The sequence below is a fragment of the Orycteropus afer genome, unplaced genomic scaffold (genome assembly GCF_000298275.1).
Source record: "Orycteropus afer afer isolate SDZICR_OR568_19922 unplaced genomic scaffold, OryAfe1.0 scaffold00030, whole genome shotgun sequence".
Taxonomy (NCBI): Eukaryota; Metazoa; Chordata; class Mammalia; order Tubulidentata; family Orycteropodidae; genus Orycteropus; species Orycteropus afer.
Window position 1 is genome coordinate 4,774,925 of NW_006921617.1, and position 22,053 is coordinate 4,796,977.

Genomic DNA, 22,053 nt, shown 5'->3' on the forward strand with positions numbered 1-22,053 from the left:
GAGATGGATTGATATGGTGGCTGCGATGATGGGCTCAAGTATAGCAGGGATTGTGGGGCTGGCGCGGGATCGGGCAGTGTTTCGTTCTGCTGTGCATAGGGTCGCTATGAGTCGGAAACGACTCGACGGCACTTAACAACAACAACAACAACATGCCTCTTCACTAGTTAGGCAAGTTACTCATCTTTGTGAGTCTATATCTTTATCATTAAAATAAGGATAATGGGTGTATTATAGAGAGAGAGTGCTTAGGATAATGCCAGGCATCAGGAAGATGCTTAATAAATGTAGCTCCATTTTCTTCCCCTTAACTAAATTTATTATGCTATTGACAGTGAAGAATCAAATGTTTTAATAATAGGCAATCATGTCTCTTTCTTTCACATCCTGAATCAAACTGCCCTGGAAAAATGAGAATTATCTTAGGGAATTTTATGGGGCAATTTACTTCTGTAGTGATACTGCCTCAGAAACCCAAGGAGGGGTCACTATGAGTCGGGTCCGACTCGACAGCACATAACAACAACAACACGTCCTCTTTACCTAGCTTAATATTTGATGGGTGTGTTAATGAGAAATGAATGACAAAAGGGTAAGAGTCTTAGAATGGTTGTGATCCATACTCTGGATAATCACTCTCATGGAAATTGGACAAAAATACACAATTTTACCAATATGACCCTACAACAATGAGTTGCTTTCTTTTTTTGCACTTACTGCCTTTTTAGTTTTATTTCTTAACTTTTAATGTAACTTGGATGGAAGTTTGTTTACAGAGGAAGTGGGTTTTCCACTGGACAATTCATACACATTTAGATTCGTAACATTAATTGTAATCCCTACAATTGTAATAGCACTCTCCCCACTTCCTCCCTGTGTTTACCATTTCCATTTTTTGTTCTTCTTCCCTGCCCCTTTCTGCCTTCTGAGCTTTATCCCTGGCCAGATGCGACTCTTTTGATCTCGTATGATTGGTTGTTCTAAGGAGTAGTACCTCCCAGGTGGTGGTGGTCACGTTATAGAATTGTCTATTGTTTGAGTGAAAGTTGAGTTGCAAGAGTGAATTTGGTTCCAGGCTTGAAGGGTGACTAAGGGCTATAGTTTTGGGGGTTCCTCCAGTCTCTATTATAGACTGGAAAGTCTGGTCCTGTCCTTCTCCCACTCTAGTCACTCTATTGTGATTCCTTTCAGAGTGGTCCACAGTAGTAGCCAGGCAACATCTAGTTCTTCTGGTCTCAGGGTCTTGGAGGCTGGGTTCAAGTTATATTTAAAAGATTTTTATTGAAACAGAAATATACATACCTTTCTTATTTTTGGTGAGGGTAGGTTTCCCATTTGTTTGTTGTATTTTAAGAGGGGTAGAATGATTAATTTGTCAGTATAGCTGACCCGTTTCAATATAAGATCAGAAAATGTCTGTAAAAATGATGTAGGGGAGGCCTCTGACCTCCTCTAACTTCTCAAGAGGGGAGGAGGATCATTATCTGCATCAACAGCCTAAGGCTGAGATCTATGAGTCAGAGGTCAGGCATGTCTCCACCCTTCAACCCTTTACCTGACACCAACTGTCCTTCCCAAGGCACTTTCTACTTCTTGGCAGCGTTCAGTAGTTCGTTGCAATGGCCACACAGAACTCACAGAAAATACTCATGATTACAGAGCTTAATAGGGAAGTAACCGGTTACAATTCAGGATCAGGAACGCTCAGGTTGTAGGACAGCCTCCCGTCAGCCATGCCTGAGGCGCACCTCTCTGGGTCCTCCGTCTTGGCCCTGGGGCCCCTTGCCTTCTGCCCTGCTAGGGCAAGTGTTACAAAGCTCTTGCAGCTCTGCGTCTGCCAGAGGCACCCTACTCTGCCAGTCAGCCTCCTGTCCCAAAGTGCTCAGCTTTGCCATTCCATAGGTCCAGAAGCCCACCAGGCTGTCCCCTGCCAGGTCTCCTGCCAGGTCTTTTGGTTCTGCTGCCACCATTTCTCTGCCTCTGTTTCCTGTTGTTTCACACCATCTCAGCAAAGTGTTACAGTTCTCTCTCTGTCTTCTGGGCTGAGGAAGTTCAGCACAGGGATCTTGGCCCAAAGCGCTCTACTTCTGGCTCTTCTTTCTTGAGGGTAGTGAGACCCTCTCTTTCTGCCTCCAGGTTGGCTGATTTTAAGCCTAGCAGGAGAGCAAAACTGACCGATCCCCACGTTAGGGTTCCATACACCTTATTTGCATGGTCTTACCCTCCACACGGCTGCCATGGACCTTATTTACATTATTAGCAAGCTATTCAATCCCCTTGGTGGGCCACAAGCACCTCATATTTGCATAGTCTGCACAGTCATCTGGTGGGAGTCTCAAAGACAATGGGTAGAAGAGCCATATAAAGTAATTCACTGCCCCGCCATGTCTGATTTCAGAATCATCTTAAAAGCAATAAAAATGATCTTTCAAACCAGAGAGAAATTTTTTATGAGATCAGCAAAAGTTTTTCATTAATAAATGGAGCCCTTTGCTTATACTGTTCATGAAAAGCAAAATGTCCCTTTTACTAAGGGAAATTATTTCTAGTGTGAAAGTTCTGTTTTCTGATATGGAGTGTCTGTGCACCATTGGCCAACCCTCTACTGTATGTACTGTAGATGTGAGCACTTTCCATTTATTGAGGATATACTAAACTGCATAGCTTCAGCCTTCCTTACAGGGAAAATGAGGATGCATGCAAAATGCTTTCACTGTGACACACTGCATGAAAGTTAGCCCTGTGAACGGAAAAAATGACCCGTCATCCCTTATGTTCTAGAACCAGGTCATATTTTGGGGTGGCCAAATTTTTTTTTTTTATATAATGATACCTGACTGTTAAAAATGTTTGCTGAGACCTTAGATGCTATACTGTATATTATTAATGGAAAATGTATTGTCCTAGATTAGTGGTATTAAATAATTCTTTTATATTATTGAATGTAGATGTTAGCATATAGGCATTACTTCATTTTTAGAACACTGGGGTTCATGGGTATGGAAAGCTTGGAGTATAGAGTTCTTGAAAACCAAAGACACTTTGGAGCAGTAAATTTTTTAAGAAGCAGAGATGGTTGTTTTAAGTAACACAGGAAAAGACATGATCTTCCATTACAGTGACAGCACTTTGCCATAATCATAATGTCAGAAACACTTTCTTTTCAGGTGAAAGACAATGAATAAAATAATTTACTTCAGAAAACCTGCAACTTTTTTGAATTATCTGGTCCTGAGGTATTTATCAAGCACGGAATAGCACTTCTCAGAGAAACAGGACTATTGACGGGTGATTTTTCTTGACTGCCATCTTTGAAAGTGTTGCCTGTGACAGTGACATAACACTGTAGCTCTTAGTCTGAGTGGCTAAAACTTGATTTTAATTGTCTTCATTTTTCTGTCTATTCTGTCACAGAATTGGAAGACTTTTCGATGGTACGGAGCCAATTGTTCTGGACAGCCTCAAACAGCACTATTTCATTGACAGAGATGGACAGATGTTCAGATATATCTTGAATTTTCTACGAACATCAAAACTCCTCATTCCTGATGATTTCAAGGTGAGAAATCCATATCAAATTGCCAGTAACAGTAGTTTTATAGACATCAGTTGGAATTTTATTTTTGTACAATAAGCAAGCATGCATGTATCACTTGGGGAGTTAAAATAAAACAATAAAATAAATGGAAAAAAATGAAGTTGTCAAAAAAGAAATCAAATTAACATGGCTACAGACATGTACAATTAGTATGGAAAAACTATCACAGAACTTCATGATGTTTTTTTTGTTTGTTTTGTTTTGTTTTTGCTGTGTAAGCTGTACAACCTGGAGTTCCCAAATGCCTACTCAGAGTCTCCACCTAGATAGCCTGTTGGCTCCTTAAACTTCATCTGCCCGAAAAATAGTTCACCATGCCCGCCTCCCCCTCCCACCACCACCACCAACACAAAACCTGCTCCTCTTCCTTTGTATCCCATCTCAGTAAAAGATGCCAAAGTCCACCTACTTGGTCAAGGCAGGAACCAGAAGTCGTTCTGGACTTTTTCCTCTTCTTCACCTTCCACATAAGACCAGTCGGTGAGTCCTGTCCATTTTACCTCCTAGAGACACATCTGGGATTAGCCTACTCCTCTCCACCCCACCACCTTTGTCCAGAGCACAGCAGCTTTCTGGACTCTTTGGGCTGCTTCATATTCGGCTTCCCCTCTCCCATCATTACCCCTCTCCCATCCTTACCCCTCTCCCACTGACTCTTCTTGAAACCAGGTGATTGCTTTATTATTATTATTATTATTATTAAACTTTTTATTTTAAGATTGCATTGAGATCATTATATATTCACATGCAGTTGTAAGAAATAATAGAGAAATCTCATGTACCCTTCACCCAGTTTTCCGCAGTAGTAGTATCTTGCAAAACTATATACATCACAACCATGACATTGACATTGGTACAGCAAGGTAAAGAAGAGTTCTAACACCACAAAGATCTCTTGTGTTGCCCTTTTATTAGAGACACTCACCTTTCTGTCCTCTGCCCCGAGCCCCATCTCACCTCTGACCAGGGGACACTTTTTTTTTTTTTTTTTAATTGTGATTTGGGTGAAAGTTTACAGAGCAAATTCACTTTCCATACAGCAGTTCACACACATGTTGTCTTATGAAATTGACTACAATTTGCCCCAATGCAACAGCTCCCCTCCCACTTCCTCCCTATAGTTACCTTTTCCCTGTGTCCATCCCTCCATGCACTCCTGCTCCCTGAACTGTCTCCCTATGCATAAACAGCCCTTCTTTCTCCCATGATTGTTCTGTCCAAGGAGTGTATCTACCTCAGGTACATGTTCAACTTATATGCCTGTCTTTTGTTTGGCTGGAAGCCACAGGTGTGGGTTCAATTCCAGACCTGAAGGGCAGCTAGGGGCCATAGTCTCAGTGGTTCCACCATCTCTATCAGGCCAGCAAACCTGGTCCCCCTTTTTTTTTTTTTCAAGTGATTTTGAGTTTTGTTCCATGTTGTTCTCTCTCTCTCTATCTAGGATCTCCTCCATAGATCCAATCCCCCTATGAGTGGTTGACAGTGGTAGCTGGGCACCATCTAGTTCTTCTAGTCTCATAGTCTTATAGGCTGAGGATCGCATGGTATACCGGTCACCAAGACTAATTGTTTCCATGAATCATTGGTTTTCTTCACTCTTCTTTGCTCTGGATGAGGAGAGACTCATTGTTGCATCTAGATGGCTGCTTGCAAGCTACTCACCAAAGTAGGAGGTGGAACAATGTTTTGTGTAGTATGTTATGCCAACTGAACTTAATGTCCCCTGTGACTATGGTCCCAAGCCCACAGGTTCAACTACTGAGTCCCTCTGGGTGGCTGGCTATGACCAAGAAGTGACCACAACCTTGCCCCTTGTCAGCTCTACTATACCCCTAGGAATTCTTACAAAACATACAAATACACTTGTAGAACCATAGTCTGCCAACCCTATACATGGTCTTGGGTACATTCCCTGCTGCATAGACATACCTAATAGTTCAGCCTGCCAGGGGACACTTTTTAAAAGAGATACTGTATCGCAGCTTACTTCTGCTTAAAGTCTTGAAGAACTTCCCATTGTTCGTGGAACAGCATGCCACATCCTTCCAGAACCTACCTGGCCCAGAAGACTCTCACCTTTGCCAACTTACACATACACATACACGAACACTGACAGGAATCCTCATAGTTCCTCAAACATACCATTTCTTTCCGCCTTCAGTACAGACTGGTTTGTCTACTTGATACATTCTTCTCCTTACTCTTCCTTTGACTTCTGTTTGTCATTCATGGCTCATCTTATACATCACACACCCCAGGAAGCCCACCCTGCTCCAGTCTAGCTTAGGTTTGCCTATATCCCCTAATTCTCTGTAGTCACACAATACATTTGTAATTCTGGATCTCTGTTGTTGAGCACAACAGACCTGGCTGTTAAGTTAGGAATGCTTTCAGCTGCAAGTACCAGAATAGCCAGTTGAAAGTGGCTTAAACTCGTGGAGATTTGTTTTTCTCACATAAGAAGTCAGAGGTCAGTCGTTGTTGGCAGTGATGTCTGCTCAGTGATGTGATCAAGGAACTGGATTCTTTCTGTCAATTTTGTTTTGCCATCCTCCTAGTGTTGGCATTTTGGCTCATGCTTGTCACCTCAGGGTCATGAGGTGACTGCCACACCTCAAGCCAGCACGTCCTCATTCAAGGCAGGGAAAGGGGGCAAACAGCTTTTTATTCACAAGGCTCAGTTCTTGTCAGGAGGTCCTGGGTACACTTTCCCTTTATAGCCCAGTGGCCAAAACTGAGCCTCTGCTTCCTGCAGAGGAGACTGGGAAGGGGTTTTCTCTCTTTTTCAGCCCTTGTAGTGAAAGAAATGGGCAAGGGCTTGGGTTTAGGAATCTGTTAGGGAAGCTAGCCAGCAGTGCCTATCACAGTGGCTCAGCACCTGGCACTTATTAAGCATGTGAATATTTGTGGCATGAGTGATTGAATGCATGAATGGATAAGTAAATGAATGGTGTGAGTCTCACACTCAGCTTATCTAAAACCTGGTCATACAGTGTCTTGTTTGGTCTCTGGATATTTTTATGTATGTATCTTGACTCCCTAACTGCTGTGTAAGGTTCATAGGCAGGGACATTTTTTTTTTATCTTTTTCTATCTAGAGGACATACATTTTTAAAATTTAATACTGATTAAGTTAAACACTGCAAAAAAGGATCAAGGGAGTCATAGAAGGCCAGCACCTAAACATAAGTAGACAACAACACACTTCTATTTTAAAACAAAGCAAAACAAAATACTGTCATCAATTCTGTTCAGTCGAACTCCTGCCAACCGCGTGTGCAGAGTAGAACTGCCCTGTAGGGCTTTCTTGGCAATAATCTTTACAGAAGCAGATTCCCAGGCCTTTCTTCAGCAGCACCACTGGGTGGGTTGAAACCACCAACCTGTAAGGTGGTTGAGTGCAAATTACTTGCTCCATCCAGGAACCTTATTTAAAATCATACAGGACTATACTGAAAATACCAAACAAATAATGTATGTAATACCATCCTAAGGTGCTTCTCAGGGTAATAGATTAATTTATAATTCCTATGATTAAAAGGGATATAGATTCTAGGGAATCACAAAACAATTTATATTTAAAAATTTATGCTTAGAAAATTATAAAGGCCATTCATTTTTAGTTGCCGTGTGTCAGAAACTGAGTTCCATGCATTCATTTAAACCTGTGAGGCAGGCATTATTTTTCCTCCACGAGCATTCGTGTCTGGTGCTGGGTGAGGAGACGCTCCTGCGTAGCAGCTAAGCTGGGGCAGATCCCAGAGGGCCGTCCCTGGAGGACTCACATACTCGTCCATCTGCCTACAATTGGGAAAGTCGCTTCTCCGTGACTTTTACATGCTTCCTGAGGCTTCCAGAGCCCTTGCAGACCTGCTATTCATCAACTCTGAGTACAGAACACACCCTGTAATTGGCTGAGGATTTAGCTATAGCCCACGCTTGGGGAAAAAACAAAAAGTATGTCAAATGAAACTCACGTAAGGTAGGGCCTTGAAGTGTTTCTCACAGAACCTCTGTGTGGCAGGCAGTAAATCACAGGGTGTCCTGGAGCCTGGGCGGAGCAACAGATGGCAGTGGAAGCTGAGAGGGTCATTCAGTTCTTGTGGCTGATGGTAAACTTGCAGGAATAGCAGCAGTGCAGTCTGCAGAACCACAAATATGGACACCCATATGAGCTTTGAATCTGCCCTTCGCTGTACAGTCTAATAGGTGTTTTCTTCGCGTCACAGTTCTGCTTCTGACCCCAGAAAAGGCGCCCAGCCTGTGTGTGTGGAGAGAATCTTTCTTACTGGGTTTGCTTGGGTGGAAGGAAGTTCATTGATGATCTGCTTCTCTCTCTGCTGTTTAATGCTGGATTGAATAAGTGCGTGAAATCTTGAAATCATAGCATCCTGCACCTCTTAAGATACTCCACAAATGCCCTGTCTGAGCTAGATACCCTTTAACAATTCAGATAATTTTGGAACACCATTTAAGTGGTAGCTGCCTGTGCTTTGGCCTTCCCGGAATGCTGCTCACATTGTCTCTGGATGAGTGAGGGCACAGCTTCTCTATAGTACTTCATTGTGGATTGGACTGTTTTCCCTCTTCCTTTAACTCCTGCTCTGCCCCTGTTACACCAACATGTTCATTGTTGCTTTACTGGCTGCATACATACATGCGTATGTGCACGCACACACACACACACACACACACAGTTGCTTATAACTGGGTAGTAGTTCCCAGTAAAGCCAGAGCTTGGTCACATATTTATGGAGAACCACAAAATTCTGTCTCTCTAGCCTTTCATTTTTAACATCATCTTTGATAAATGTCCCCATTTTGTAATGTTGTTGTTGTGGGAGCTCTGGTAGCATAGTGGCTAAGACACTTGCCTGCTAACCAGACGGCTGGTGGTTCAAACCCACCAGCCACTCCTCGGAAGGAAGGTTGGGCAATCCTACTTCCGTAGTGATACTGCCTCGGATACCCAAGGAGGGGTCGCTATGAGTCGGGTTTGACTCGACGGCACATAACAACAACAACAACAACTTACCTATGCATGGCTTATGTTCAAAAGTCTATTACTTAGCCTTTTAATAACCTTTTGATTTTATAGATGAAGTATATGTACATTGTAGGAAATTTGAAAATATGGACAAGTAAAAAAAAAAGTTAAACATCATATTCCTACCACTCAGAGGTTGCCAACCTTAAAACCTTAGTGTATATAGCCTTCCCGAATTTTTTATGCTTATTCCAGACAACAATGTCTACCTTTCTATTTTACTAGAATTTCATTTTCTCTAATACCTCAACCATAGTCAGGTTTCCTTGATTGATTCAAAAATATCACTTACTGATGATTTTTCCAACCCAGTGTCTAATCCAAGGACCACAGATTAAATCAAGTTATGCCCCTTGTTGTTGTTGCTAGTTGCCATTGAGTCAGCTCTGACTCATGACAACCCATGTATAGTGAAACCTGTGAGAGCCAGAAATAGTCAACTGCCTTGTTTCTCTGGGTCCCACAAGTTTTCTGCCTTTGACAAGATACAGTCTTACTCTTTCCTATTGCTCATTTTAGTGGAAAATGTTTGAATTTTCTTTCTCTGATGGATTTCTGCCTTACACGGGTTCCAGCTTTTACAGATTTTACTGTGTAACAGAATCAAACATTGCCCATCCTCTGCCACCTTCATGGCCACTGGCATGTTCGAGTCCATCCTTGCAGCCACTGTGTCGATCCATCTCATTGAGGGTTTCTCTCATTTTTAATGATCTTCTACTCTACCAAACATGATGTCCTTTCCTAGTAGTTGGCCTTTCCTAATGATGTGTCCAAAATAAGTCAAAGTCTTAATTATCTTCACTTCCAAGAAACATTTCTGGTTGTATTTCTTCTTAGATTTCTGGTTATATTCCTTCTTAGACTGATCTGAAGACCCTGTGTCCCTTAAGTCTCCTGTTATCGAGCATGGTCCCTTTTTGTATGATACTGACTTGCTGAAGAGATAGGTCAGTTGTCCTATAGAATGTCCCACCATTCAGACTTGTCTGGCTGTTTTGTCATATATAGTTAGTTTGTTAATCTATCCCCTTAATTCTCTGTAAAGTAGAAGTTATATCTTAAGGTTTGAAGAGTTTAAACGGAAACATGTTGGCTCGACTACCTCACCAGCGATGTTGTATACTTCGTATTATATCACATTAGAAAACATAGCTAGTTGAACCACCGTAGGAATTCTAGGACTAAACATTGGATTAGAGTGAGTTACGTGTTCTTTAGGTGCAACAAAAACCATCTCTGTCTAGCTCAGATTTTCTCAACCACAGCACTACTAACATTTTCGGCCAAATAATCCTGTGTTGTGGGGGCTGTCCTCTACATTATAGGATGTCCAGCAGCATTGTGGCTACTACTCACTAGAGACCAGTAGCAACCTCTTGTCAGACATTGCCAATTATGTCTAGACATTGCCAAATAGTGCCTGGGGTCAAAATTGCCCCTAGATGAGATCCACTAGTCTCGCTTGAGGAAAAGAAGGGAGTATTTACAGGCAGCGTATCATTTCCCTCATAGATTGGATAGAGTGGAGACATTCCCTCAGTGGGAAATACCAGGGCAGCTCTGAGGACCTGAGTTGTCAGAGTTCCTGGGTGTCTCTAAGAGCATTTCTATCCATATGGATGTGTGCCAACTGTGGAGTCCCTGGGTGGTGCAAATTGTTAACGTACTCAACTGCTGACCGAAAGGTTGGAGGTTCAAGTGCACTCAAAGGCTCCTCGAAAGAAGGGCCTGGTTATCTACTTCTGAAAAATCAGCCATTGAAAACTCTGTGTCTGGCGCTCAGTTCTACTCTGACACCTATGGGTCACCATGAGTCAGTCAGAATCAACTCGACGGCAGTTGGTCCATTGGGAACAAGACCCCGAACCATGAACCATGTAGTTTGTACAAGCCAAAGAGCGGAATAGTAGACATGGTCTACATGGCCAAGGCTTAAGGAAAGAAGATTTCAAAGGCTCCAGAGCCAAGATGGGAATGAATACAAGGCCAGAAAATCTAAAAAGAGCCATGATAAAAATCTAAACAGAAAGCATAGGACTTAAACAAAAAATTCAGTGATCTTGATTAAGGAATGAAAGGGGGTTTATAGAGAAAGTAGCCAACTCCACAGGGAGTTCTCCACTGAGGTAAGGTTGGAAATGTGTTAGAAAGTATAGAAAGACAGATATAAAGGAGCCTGCCAAGAAAACAAATGGCCAACCTGGGCTTAACTATGCAGAGAATGGTCACGGCTGCTAGAAGGACTTTTGTAGTTCTCAGGTCGGCTGATGCTCCGAGGTGAGTTTATGACACTTGGTGATTCTTTCCAGCACAGACAGCACCGCCGCCTTGGTAACCAGGAAGAACAGCGTGGCTAAATGGAGAGACAGAGCCAAAACAGTCAGGACATAGTAAGAGAACATCTGGGAACTTTAGGTCATTCAAGGCCTGGCCCACTGAGGCTCCTTTCCAGGGTGCAGGGTGCCTTTGAGGGAAGGGGGAACAGACTCTTAAACCTTCACTTTTAAACCAATCCCAGGATCCTTGAGAAATCACTGAAAAGTCTGGAAGGGGTCAATGGCTCCCTCATTTTCAAGAGCAGGTAGCAGTGAATTCTAGGAATGTTATATGGGGAGATGCTCTGTCATTGCGGGGTCACTGTGAGTCAGCATCGACTCAGTGGCAGTGGGTTTACTGTCAGTCCATGGTCAGACTTTAGAATAGATTATTAAACACACTGTTTATGAACTCAGAGAAAAAAAGAATATGGTGAGATTCCAAGTCAGCATGCGGGGGACTTTGATTCCCAAATCCTCTTAAGTTACCCCCATTACCTAAAAAAAAAAAAAAAAACTCACTACCATCGAGTCAGTTCTGACTCATAGGGACCCCTCCTTGGGTTTCCGAGGCAGTATCTCTACGGAAGTAGATTGCCCAGTCTTCCTCCTGAGGAGAGGCTGGTGGGTTTGAACCTCTAGCCTTCTGATTAACAGTCAAATGCCTTAAGCACTATGTGCCTAAGCTCTGGTGGCATAGTGCCTAAGCCATTTGACTGCTAACCAGAAGGCTGGCGGTTTAAACCCACTAGCCTCTCCTCAGAAGGAAGACTGGGCAATCTACTTCCATAGAGATACCTCCTCGGAAACCCAAGGAGGGGTCGCTGTGAGTTGGAACCGACTCGATGGCAGTGAGTTTCCCATTACCTTTGGGTTATGATAAACAAACAGATAGATCAGGGCACTGTCATGGACACAGATGCATAAACTATTAGGCCTGGAAGCAACTTCAATGTAATTTATTGTCCTTATTTTACAGATAAGGAAACTGGAGCCCTAAAGAGATAAACAGAAGACTTGTGCCCCATCCAGACCTTCATCTTGCCCTTATAGTCCCACCCAAACACATAGTATTGCAACAAGACACCTAGCAAATGCCTTAGCTGTGGGCTGGATGATCGTAGAATTCCAGGTTTTCTAACTGCTTGAACAGCCAAAATCCGGAGTCTTAATTTGTGTGATGAGCACCAACTTGACAGAAGCCCACACATAGGCCTGTCTTCTCAGTGCTCTGAGAAGTGACTCATATGTAGACACAGAACACCCAGTTCATCCCATTTGCAAATGACACAAAAATGAGAGGGAGACCTAGGACCCTCAATAAGAGAATCCAAATTTTCTCAGTTCACTGGAACAAGTTCAGAACCTATAGTATAAAATTTATGGGGTAATAGATAAAACTTAAAATTTCACAAAAACTGAATGGGGAACACCTAGCTCCATAGTAGCCCTTGTAAAAAAAAAGAATAGGGACACTTTAAGCAAAATGTCTGCCACCAGTATTTCAAATACTAGACAGGTTTCAGCAGAATTTCCAGACTGAGATAGACCAGGAAGAAAGGCCTGGTGATCTACTCCCAGAAACTAGCCAAAGGAAACCTATGGATCATAACTAACATTGTCCAGCTCACTTGCTTTGGGCTCATCATCAGGAAGGATCAGTTGCTGGGGGGGACACCATGTTTGGTAATATGGGGGGCTAACAAGAGCAAGGGAGTCCTCGGTGAGATGGATGGGCACAGGAGCGGCAATCATGGGCTCAGACATACCTGTGATTGTGACAATGAGGCAGGACTGGGCAGCATTTTGTCCCGTTGTACAGAAGGTCACCCCATGAGTTGGAGTTGACTTGATGGCAGCTATCTATCTATTTAAACAAGATGTGAGCCAGTGGTGTAATGGGACAGCCAAGAAAGCAATATGGCCTTTTCACTGTGTGGAAGGGAGTATAATGGTCCCCCAAAGATATCCACATCCTAGTTTCTGGAACCTGTGAGTATGTTACTTTAGATGGCAAAAGGGACTTTACAGATGGAATGAAGTTAAGGACTTTGAGATGGGGACATTATCCTGGGTTATTCAGGTGGTCGTAGTATAATCACAGGAGTCCTTATCAGTGAAAGACGAAAGCAGGAGAGTCGACTGGAGAGAGAAGTGTGAGCTGCAGTAATGTGAGGACACAAGCCAAGGAATGTGGGCAGCCTCTAGAATCTGGAAAAACAACAAAATAGATTCTTCCGTAAAATCTCCAGAAGGAACGCAGCCCTGCTGACCCCTGTTTGACTTCTGATTTCAGAACTGTAGATAATAGGTTTTTGTTGTTTTAAGCCACTAAATATGTGGTAATTATCATGGCAGTAATAAGAAACTACTACAGGCTGTATTTGTGGTGACAGTGTCCAGCCAAAATGAGGTTGTACAATGCACTAGTTAGCTCACATTGGAAATACTGGGGTCAGTTCTGGATTTTAAGAAGCATACTGATAAAGTCAAATATATAGCATGTGTTGAAGGACTGGAAAGTCATAAGAAATGAGAAAGAGCTGAGAAGATTGGGTATTTTAGCTTGAAGAATGTTAAGGCATAATTACTGTCTTCGAATACTTGAAGGGTTACCATGTCAAGGAAAGATTAAAATCACTGCAGAATTATAACAAATAAGTTAGAGTTACAGGAAAATTCAAATCATTGTAACAAAGACATTTACAACAGTTAGAGCAGCCAACAAAGTAAATATGATACCTTTTAAGGTAGGTAACAAGTTCCTGGTCACTGGAAATGTTCAGTCTGAAGCTGAATGGTCACCATTCAGCAGTATTGAAAAGGATTCCTCCACATGGACGAATCTGCCAAGAAGAGCTCTCTACATGGTTTTACTCTAAGATATGAAGACTTGATGGCTCTAGAAGGACAAAGTATATTTTCACTGGAGGCCACGTCCTTCCTTTTGCTAAAATTTGTCATAAATTTCCCAGGAAAATAAGAAGCTGTAACAAAAGTTCTTGTTTATGTTGCTTGTGTAACTATCAGTACTCTTTATAAATCTCCTTGAGATCTGTCATCCTGATTAGTAATAAAGTATGTAGGGCAGTATATCACAGTTGGTACAATTTAAGTTGACGAGACCTCTGTAGTGGGGAGACCCGGAGGAACCTGCAGTCTCTCCACTCCTCCCCTCAGGCTGGGCTAGGCAGCCTCACTTCTGCCCTGTCCTGAGAGTGGCCCCGTCTCAATTTAGGTGGTTCAAATCTTTAAACCAAAGCAGTATCTCTTGTGGGTCAGGAGGTTAAGCATGTGGCAACATGTGAAATAGATATGGTTCCTCTCCTCTGGGAACCAAGATATCACTAGGGAAGGGGTCGGCCATGAGAGGGACAGAATAAAGCAGCAGCTCCTTCTGCTGAGGGATGAGTAGCAAGGATAACATCTTCCACTTGGCCCAGGTTTTTCAGTAAGTAAAGCAAATTACCCGGCTACCATGCTCAAGAGATGCCCACTTGTTCTTTCTTGCCTCTCCACAGTTTTCTCTGGAGGCCTTGGGTTAATGCTGCTCCTGCTGCTGCTTGATTTGCAAGCAAAAGAGCAAAGTGCAAAATGAAAGCAGTCTTCTCAAGGTCCTAGCTCCAAGGTCCTCCTCTCATGCTCCACAGCCCACAGCAGGGCCCTCTGCCAACACTCAGGCCTCATGTTCACAGCACTCGCTCTCCTGCGCCACCACCAGCTCCAGCCCTTGGAAGGAAGGGAGAAATGCCTGTCAGTTGATTACAACGTTCTCAGTTGATTACAGCGTTCTCAGTCAGCGTGTCTGAACAAGTATCCACTTCTCTCACACCCAGAGATGATTGTGGCCATAGCTACGTTTAGCCATAATATTGACCTGCTTGTTGACATTGTTCATGAGTTGCCTTCTCCTCGTTCTCTTTTGTCTTCCCATTCACTTGCTGTGTGTGGTTTAATACTTCTTTGTTAGATTCCTGCTTAAATTCAATAGATTTTTTTTAAGGCAAAAGAAAAAGGAACCAACCTATGCCTAAAGACTGGGTGATTTTGCTTTCAGAAAGGAACTAATTTCCTTTTCTGCACCTTTTTCTTCCAGGAGTCAAGGTCTAGTGTTGCCTTCCTCCCTCAGTTTATGAGGGCAACACCAACAGGTGGCTTAGGGCAGTGCGTTAGCCATCCAGATCTCCATCAGCTACCCAGAAACCATTTCCAGTGAACATACAAGTTTAAATAAAAGTAGCGTGGTTGCTCTCCAGGCATCCACCCACAGCTGACATCAGCCCCACTTTTACCACGTTGCTGCCCCGCACCCTTGTGTGAGAAGTTGTGGAGCTTTTGCTGAAGGTGACGGACAGAGGCTTCTGGTGAAGGGTCCATGTTTGACAGCTGTTCCTCCCCTTATCCATGCATCCTATCGAAGAGGACATTAATTGGGTTCTTGCAATTCAATTTTAAGTACCAAGAAGCAATTTTTCTACTGAAGGAAAAAAGCTAGGTGAATCCTTTCACATTGCAGTTTTCTCATCTGCAAACTGGTGATAGTCATGGCTTCTCATTGACTGGGCGATTGTGAGGATTACAGGTCTTCATTCATATAAAGCACTTAGAGGGGGGGCTGCCTGGCCATGGATTAAAAAAAAAAACAAAAAAAAACACTGCCATTGAGTTGATTCCCTCTTTGGGTTTCCAAGGTGGTAAATCTTTATGGAAGTAGATTGCTCAGGTACTCTGGTGGCACACTGCCTAAGGCACTTGACTACTAACCAGATGGTTGGTGGTTCAAAACCACCAGCCATTCCATGGAATGAAGATGGGGCAATCTTATCTATGAAGATTTACTGCCTCAGAAACCCAGGGGGGGTCTCTGTGAGTTGGAATTGACTCAATGGCAGTGAGTTTGGCCATGGATAATGGTCAAAAAGTCTTAACTCCTTTTATCATCACTGATTGAATGGTGCCAGTTAAGCTCAGTCTTTATGAACAGGACATAAGTGAAAATTTTGTACCTATAGTTGATTGTGGAAATAGTGCAGGTGAAAAAATCACCTTACATGTGAACATCTTCAGTACTTTATGTTCGTATTTTGCACTGTGAGATACCGTTCTCTCTCTTTTTATCTGCCCCCCCAGGACTACACTTTGTTATATGAAGAAGCAAAATATTTTCAGCTTCAGCCAATGTTGTTGGAGATGGAAAGATGGAAGCAGGACAGAGAAACTGGTCGCTTTTCCAGGCCCTGTGAGTGCCTAGTGGTGCGTGTAGCCCCTGACCTTGGAGAGAGGATCACACTCAGCGGTGACAAGTCCTTGATAGAAGAAGTGTTTCCTGAGATTGGGGACGTGATGTGTAACTCTGTCAACGCAGGCTGGAACCACGACTCGACGCACGTCATCAGATTCCCACTGAACGGATACTGTCACCTCAACTCAGTTCAGGTATAGAGTTGTCATTCTTAATGCTTAACCTTGTCTTCACATAGTGCCTTTCCTCACAGAGCTAAAACTATCTCATGAATTACCATTTCTGTTGGGCAGGTGAATTAATATATTTGCTCTTCTGTGGCACCTCCTCAATCATTCCACAAACACATATTGAACCCCCTACTATGTTTCAGGTTCTGGTGTGACCACTGGAGCTACAGATGAGAACAAAATACACAACTGCTATTTTCATGGAACTTACATTATGGCTATGGGGTGGAGGCAAACAGTAACCAAGATAAATGTTTGTCAGATAGTGAGAAGAGGGTATCTGGGGGCAGAGTATGCCAGACAGAGGGACTGGAAAGTTGTTTTTTTTAATTATGATTATTCTTACTGTGATTTGGGTGAAAGTTTACAGAGCAGATTCATTTTCCATGTAGTGTTTCATCCACATTTTGTTTCATGATACTGACTGCAGTCCCCACAGTGTAACAGCTCCCTTCCCACTTCCTCCCTGTACTCACCGCTTCCGTGTCCTTCTTTACTAAGCATTCCTGCCCCTGAGCTCTCTCTCTGTGCAACTACTGCCCCTCTGAGCTCCCGTGATTGGTCAGTATGTCCACCTGATGTAAATGTTCACACCATGTGCCAATCTATTGTTTGGCTGGAAGCCACAGGAGTGAGTTCAGTTCCAGGCCTGCAGGGTAACTAGGGGCCCTGGTCTTGGGGCTTTCACCAAGCTCTATCAGACCAGTCAGGGGACAGGAAAGTTTTGAAGACCTTGAGGTGGGAGTATGCATATTAGGAATATCAGGAAAGACAAAGAACTATTTGAAGTCAACAGAGTAAGAGTTTTGGTTTTTTCCCTCTTTTGAACTGAAATGGGCCTGCAACTTTGTTCAATATTTAGCCAACAAAACCTCTCTCAAAGCTCAGAGACGTGAGCATCCAGTATACCATTCTGCCGCTTGAGGATTTTTCCATGACTAATTATAACTTTCTAAATTTATGAACAGATGTCCGAGAGTAGAACAGCAGGCAACTCTGGCAAAAAAGGAGCTCAAAGCATAAGGACCCACTATCAGGCAGGTGGGGGCGTGGCTTCAGGTTGCACAGCCCAGGGAGCCACATTTGCCTGCTTACATATGTGAATGGCACCCCCTGGAGTTGTGCACCGTAAGCTCGGCCCTGTGCAGTGTTCTGAGTGAGGCCTCTGCTTCTGTCAACTCCTCTAAAGTCCTGAAAGCCTTTCCCCTCCCCACACACATCCCCTGCCTCTGGCTTTCTACCAGCGAGGAGGGAGGGGCAAAGCCATTCAGAGCCAGGAAGGCATTTCATCACTTCTCTAGGGCCCCACCCCTCAGGCCAGTGAATAACTATCATAAATCCACATGCTTGACAAGCTCTCCAGATCATTTGAGTATGATCAGATGTAGAAATTTTCATCTGGATAAATGTTGCATGACACGGCCATGACCCACTCTTCCTGCTCCATTGACCAAGAAATAGAAATTGTCCTCTAGGTATATAGACGTTTGAAGAGGACATAAGAAACGAGATACCACATAGAGTGATCATATAACTCAGTCATCGCTACATTTAAGCAACTTTGCTATTAACAAGGTGATGTTTAAAAAGTAATGCCCAAGAAGCATAAGCTATTTGCATTACATTGGAATTAATGTAATGCATTTGACCACATCCAAGGTAACATTGGATCGTGTTGAATAATTATCATATTATGTATGTCAGACCCCTTGGGGAGGAGGAGGCTTAGGGAATTCCTTACTTTAGTGATTTAGCTACCATAACAATAAAAGAAAAACACGTATCAGAGTTAGGTATTTTATGGTTCCCAGCGTCCTCTTCCTTTGTATTTTCTTTCCTAATCATGGCAAAGAATCCTTTCCAGTGGATGGTGTGGCCAAGCAGAGTGGGTTGGTCTTTGATGACAGGTTAAGTTCCCGCGCCTGCTGGAGAGTTCTTGGAGTGAGCTGTCCTCCGCCTTGTTATTCACCTGCCACCAAAGTTCATCGTGATTTAGAACCTAGGGATCATGTTCTTCCATTCTGTCCTCATACTGACCAGTCGGCTTGTGCATTTTGAATTTATCTACAGAAATAGAGCCCTGCAGGGTAGAATGCTAATTTGGTTCTCATAGAGCTTTTTTTTCCTTTTTTTGGTTTTTTATGTTATAATTTGCCAGCATTTGAGGCTTCTTAGCAGTATACTGTCTTGGATCCCAGTTTCATCTAGTAAGCAGTTTTACAGGGGGATAGATTATACTCCATATGAAAATAGGTGGTCAAAATGTAATAATAATAAAGTAAGAGTTCACTTTTTATTGATTACATTTTAAAAGTTACCTATTTACTAACATTCTATTTCATTCCAAAGAAAAAGAATTTGAGTCAGACTTTTTGTATGTGTTATTCCTGATAATACAGTATTGTGTGTGTAAATTGTTTATCTTTGTTGTCTGTAACTCTTGTGCACCTCTCTGTGTCTTCCTTTTCCTTAGTGTTACTGGAGTGGTCACTCACTTTTGGGATGTTGCCTTTCCCTTCACCCAAGTCAACTTTTTTAAAGTTATGATCACATCATCTTGCATTTAGAATAAAACCAAACCGAATTCACTGCCATCAAGTCAGTTCTGACTCATGGTAACCCACATTGGGTTTCCGAGGCTATAAATCTTTACAGAAGCAGACTGCCTTATCTTTCTTCTGCAGAGCAGCTGGTGGGTTCAAACCGCCAACCTTCTGGTTTGCAGCCAAATACCTAAACCACTACACTACCAGAGCCCTTTGTCTTTAGAATAGAGGAGAAGTAATTTAATTATATCCCACATCTTAGCAGGGAACATTTGCAAGTGTAATATTTGTTGAATTCCTAACGAACCAGAATGCTCTATATCAGTTTTCAGTACTTCTACCTATCTTTGGGTTGTGGGAATGATTTGCTGTATTTAAGAAGTCAAGCATGTAGTGACAAATTCAGGGCTCTTTCTGGCATTAGGTATTTAATTTCAAAATTAAAAAATGGATTATGCGGTTTATGTTTATATGAGAAGTTGAGAAGTTCTCTATTTTGGGTATATTTTCTGAGGTACAGCCATTACATTTATTCTTGTCTCTCTGCACATACACAAGGCCATAAATCTATTTCACATGCCACAGACTTGCAAACCTTTAGATAAAGCTCAGCTCTCTTCAGCAGTCCATTTCTTCTACTACTAAAATTACATAAATCTTACAAGCTGAAATATGGAAGATTAACTCAGTATTAAGAAACTTGAACAATGCCAGAGTTGAGAGTACAAATGAATCACTAGCTAAGAACATTCAGATAATATCACTGTTTCCATATCCTGTATCATCTCATTGAGTATATTTTAATGGTAAATGAGCTTGGAAATGTGAACCTGCTCCTTCCCCCCCCCCCCAAATTGTGATTTGGATGAAAGTTTACAGAGCAAATTAGTTTTCCATTCAACAGTTCATACATACTTTGCTTCATGACATTGTTTGCTGTCCCCACCATGTAACAGCTCTCTTCCCACTTCCTCCCTGTGGTTACCCCTTCCCTGTGTCCTTCTTTCCTGTGCATTCCTGCCCTCTGAGCCATCTCTCTGTGCAAATGCTGCCCTTCTTCTCTAAGGAGCGTAGTGCCTGGTATAAACGTTCACCTTGTAGGCCTGTCCATTGTTTGGTTAGAAGCCACAGGAGTGAGTTCAGTTCCAGCCCAAAGGGTAACTGTTGTTGTTGTTGTTGTTGTTGTTGTTGTTGTTGTTTGCCATCGAGTCGGCCCCGACTCATAGCGACACCCCCTTGGGTTTCCAAGGCAGTATCACTACGGAAGTAGGAATGCCCAACCTTCCTTCTGAGGAGTGGCTGGTGGGTTTGAACCGCCAGCCTTCTGGTTAGCAGTCAAGTGCCTTAGGCACTATGCTACCAGAGCTCCTAAAGGGTAACTAGGGCCCATATAGTCTTAGAAATTTCACCAGTCTCTATCAGACCAGTAAGCCTGTTTTTTTTTTGTTGTTATTGTTTGTTTTTTCTGATTTTGAGTTTTGTTCCATATTTTCCTCCCACTGTATCCAGGATCTCCTATTCCCCTTTCTGAATGGATGACAATGGTAGCTGGGCATAATCTAGTTCCTCTGGTCTGAGTCATGTAGGAACCCGCTTCTTTTGCAGAGAAAGCAATGTTGCATATCGGGAAGAAAAAACAAACAAACAAAAGATTTGAGGCCAAACATACCTGAGTCGAAAACCCGATTCCACGACTTGCTAGCTGTGAGCCTCAGTCTTCTCATTTATAAGATGGTGCTACCACCACCCGGTATGCTGGGTGGTTGTAACCATTAAATGAATTGGCATGGGCAAAACCAGTGTAATGTAGTGGCATGTTTCAGTATTAGAAACATTTGTTTCCTGTCTTATAGTTACTGCTGCATCAGCTCCTACTCATGGCAACCCCATGTGTGTCAGAGTAGAACTGTGCTCCATAGGGTTTTCAATGGCTGGTTTTCAGAAGTGATCACCAGGCTTTGCTTCTGAGACTCTGCTGGGTGGACTCTACTCGCCAACATTTCAGGCAGCAGCTGAGCATGCTAACTGTTCACCACCCAGAGTGTGTGCACCACCCAGAGACTCCTGCTCTGTCTCCACTGCCCTTTAAGGGCCATCCTTTACGAGATACTCAGAGAGATTCAGGGGTTGGATGGGCTTGACTAGACCTGCAGATGGTGCCATCCTTGGGGGTATTAATGTGGCCTTGTGTCCAAGGGACCTATCTCGCCCATAACTAGATGCCTCTGTTGGCTTCTTGCAGGTCCTCGAGAGGTTGCAGCAAAGAGGATTTGAAATTGTGGGCTCCTGTGGGGGAGGAGTGGACTCATCCCAGTTCAGCGAATATGTCCTGCGGCGGGAACTGAGACGGACGCCCCGTGTCTCCTCCGTCATCCGGATAAAGCAGGAGCCTCTGGACTGAATGGACATGTTTCTTATGCAAAAATGAAAACATACCCAAGAAATCACGCAAACAAGCAAGGGACATTTATGTGCAGTTGGGACAGCAAACCAAGTCCTGGACCTAAAGTTGAATAAAAGACACATTTATATCAAATAGAGACCACACCTGTATTCATATGGGAACAATTGGAATAGTGATATCCTCAAGGTGTAAAAAATATATAAATATATATATATGTCAAAAGGTAGGAAATGCAAAACAAAACAAAAAAGGTGGTAGCTACAGTTGGTGCTGGGATGGCCGTGAAGTGTCCTGGGCTCCTGGGGCCTGCTGACCAATAAACAAGCCATGACCGGTGAGGACACATCTCCTTACAGTTTCCTGTTGTCAAACAGCCATCCATCATTTCAGTTTCCTTTTTCTTTCTTCTATCCGCCCCTTTTTTTAAGAAAAAAACAAAAAAAAAAACACCTTGAATGGCATTTTTTGCATACGGAGGTTTCATGTCTGTCTTTACGCAGGGACCGGGCAGGACTTCAGGAAAACTCTGCTGAGCACATTGCATTTGAAAGATGTTAGACATGAAATTTTAACTGTAGTTTGTACAGAAGTCACACTTTTTTGTCTGCCTCACAGATGTGAACATGACTTTGTTTTTAAACTGATCAGTTTTGCAAAGGGGCCAGAAT

At 42.9% G+C, this 22,053-nt stretch overlaps 1 protein-coding gene across 1 annotated transcript in view; it reads left to right on the plus strand.

Annotated features, from left to right (window-relative positions):
- The window catches only part of KCTD1 (potassium channel tetramerization domain containing 1), a 130,024-nt gene extending 108,642 nt beyond the window's left edge, over nucleotides 1–21,382 (plus strand). The window contains 3 exon segments of the mRNA XM_007935565.2: nucleotides 3,415–3,559; nucleotides 16,094–16,399; nucleotides 21,224–21,382. Coding sequence (XP_007933756.1) covers nucleotides 3,415–3,559; nucleotides 16,094–16,399; nucleotides 21,224–21,382 — 610 coding nt within the window.
- Nucleotides 21,383–22,053: the final 671 nt, after the last annotated feature.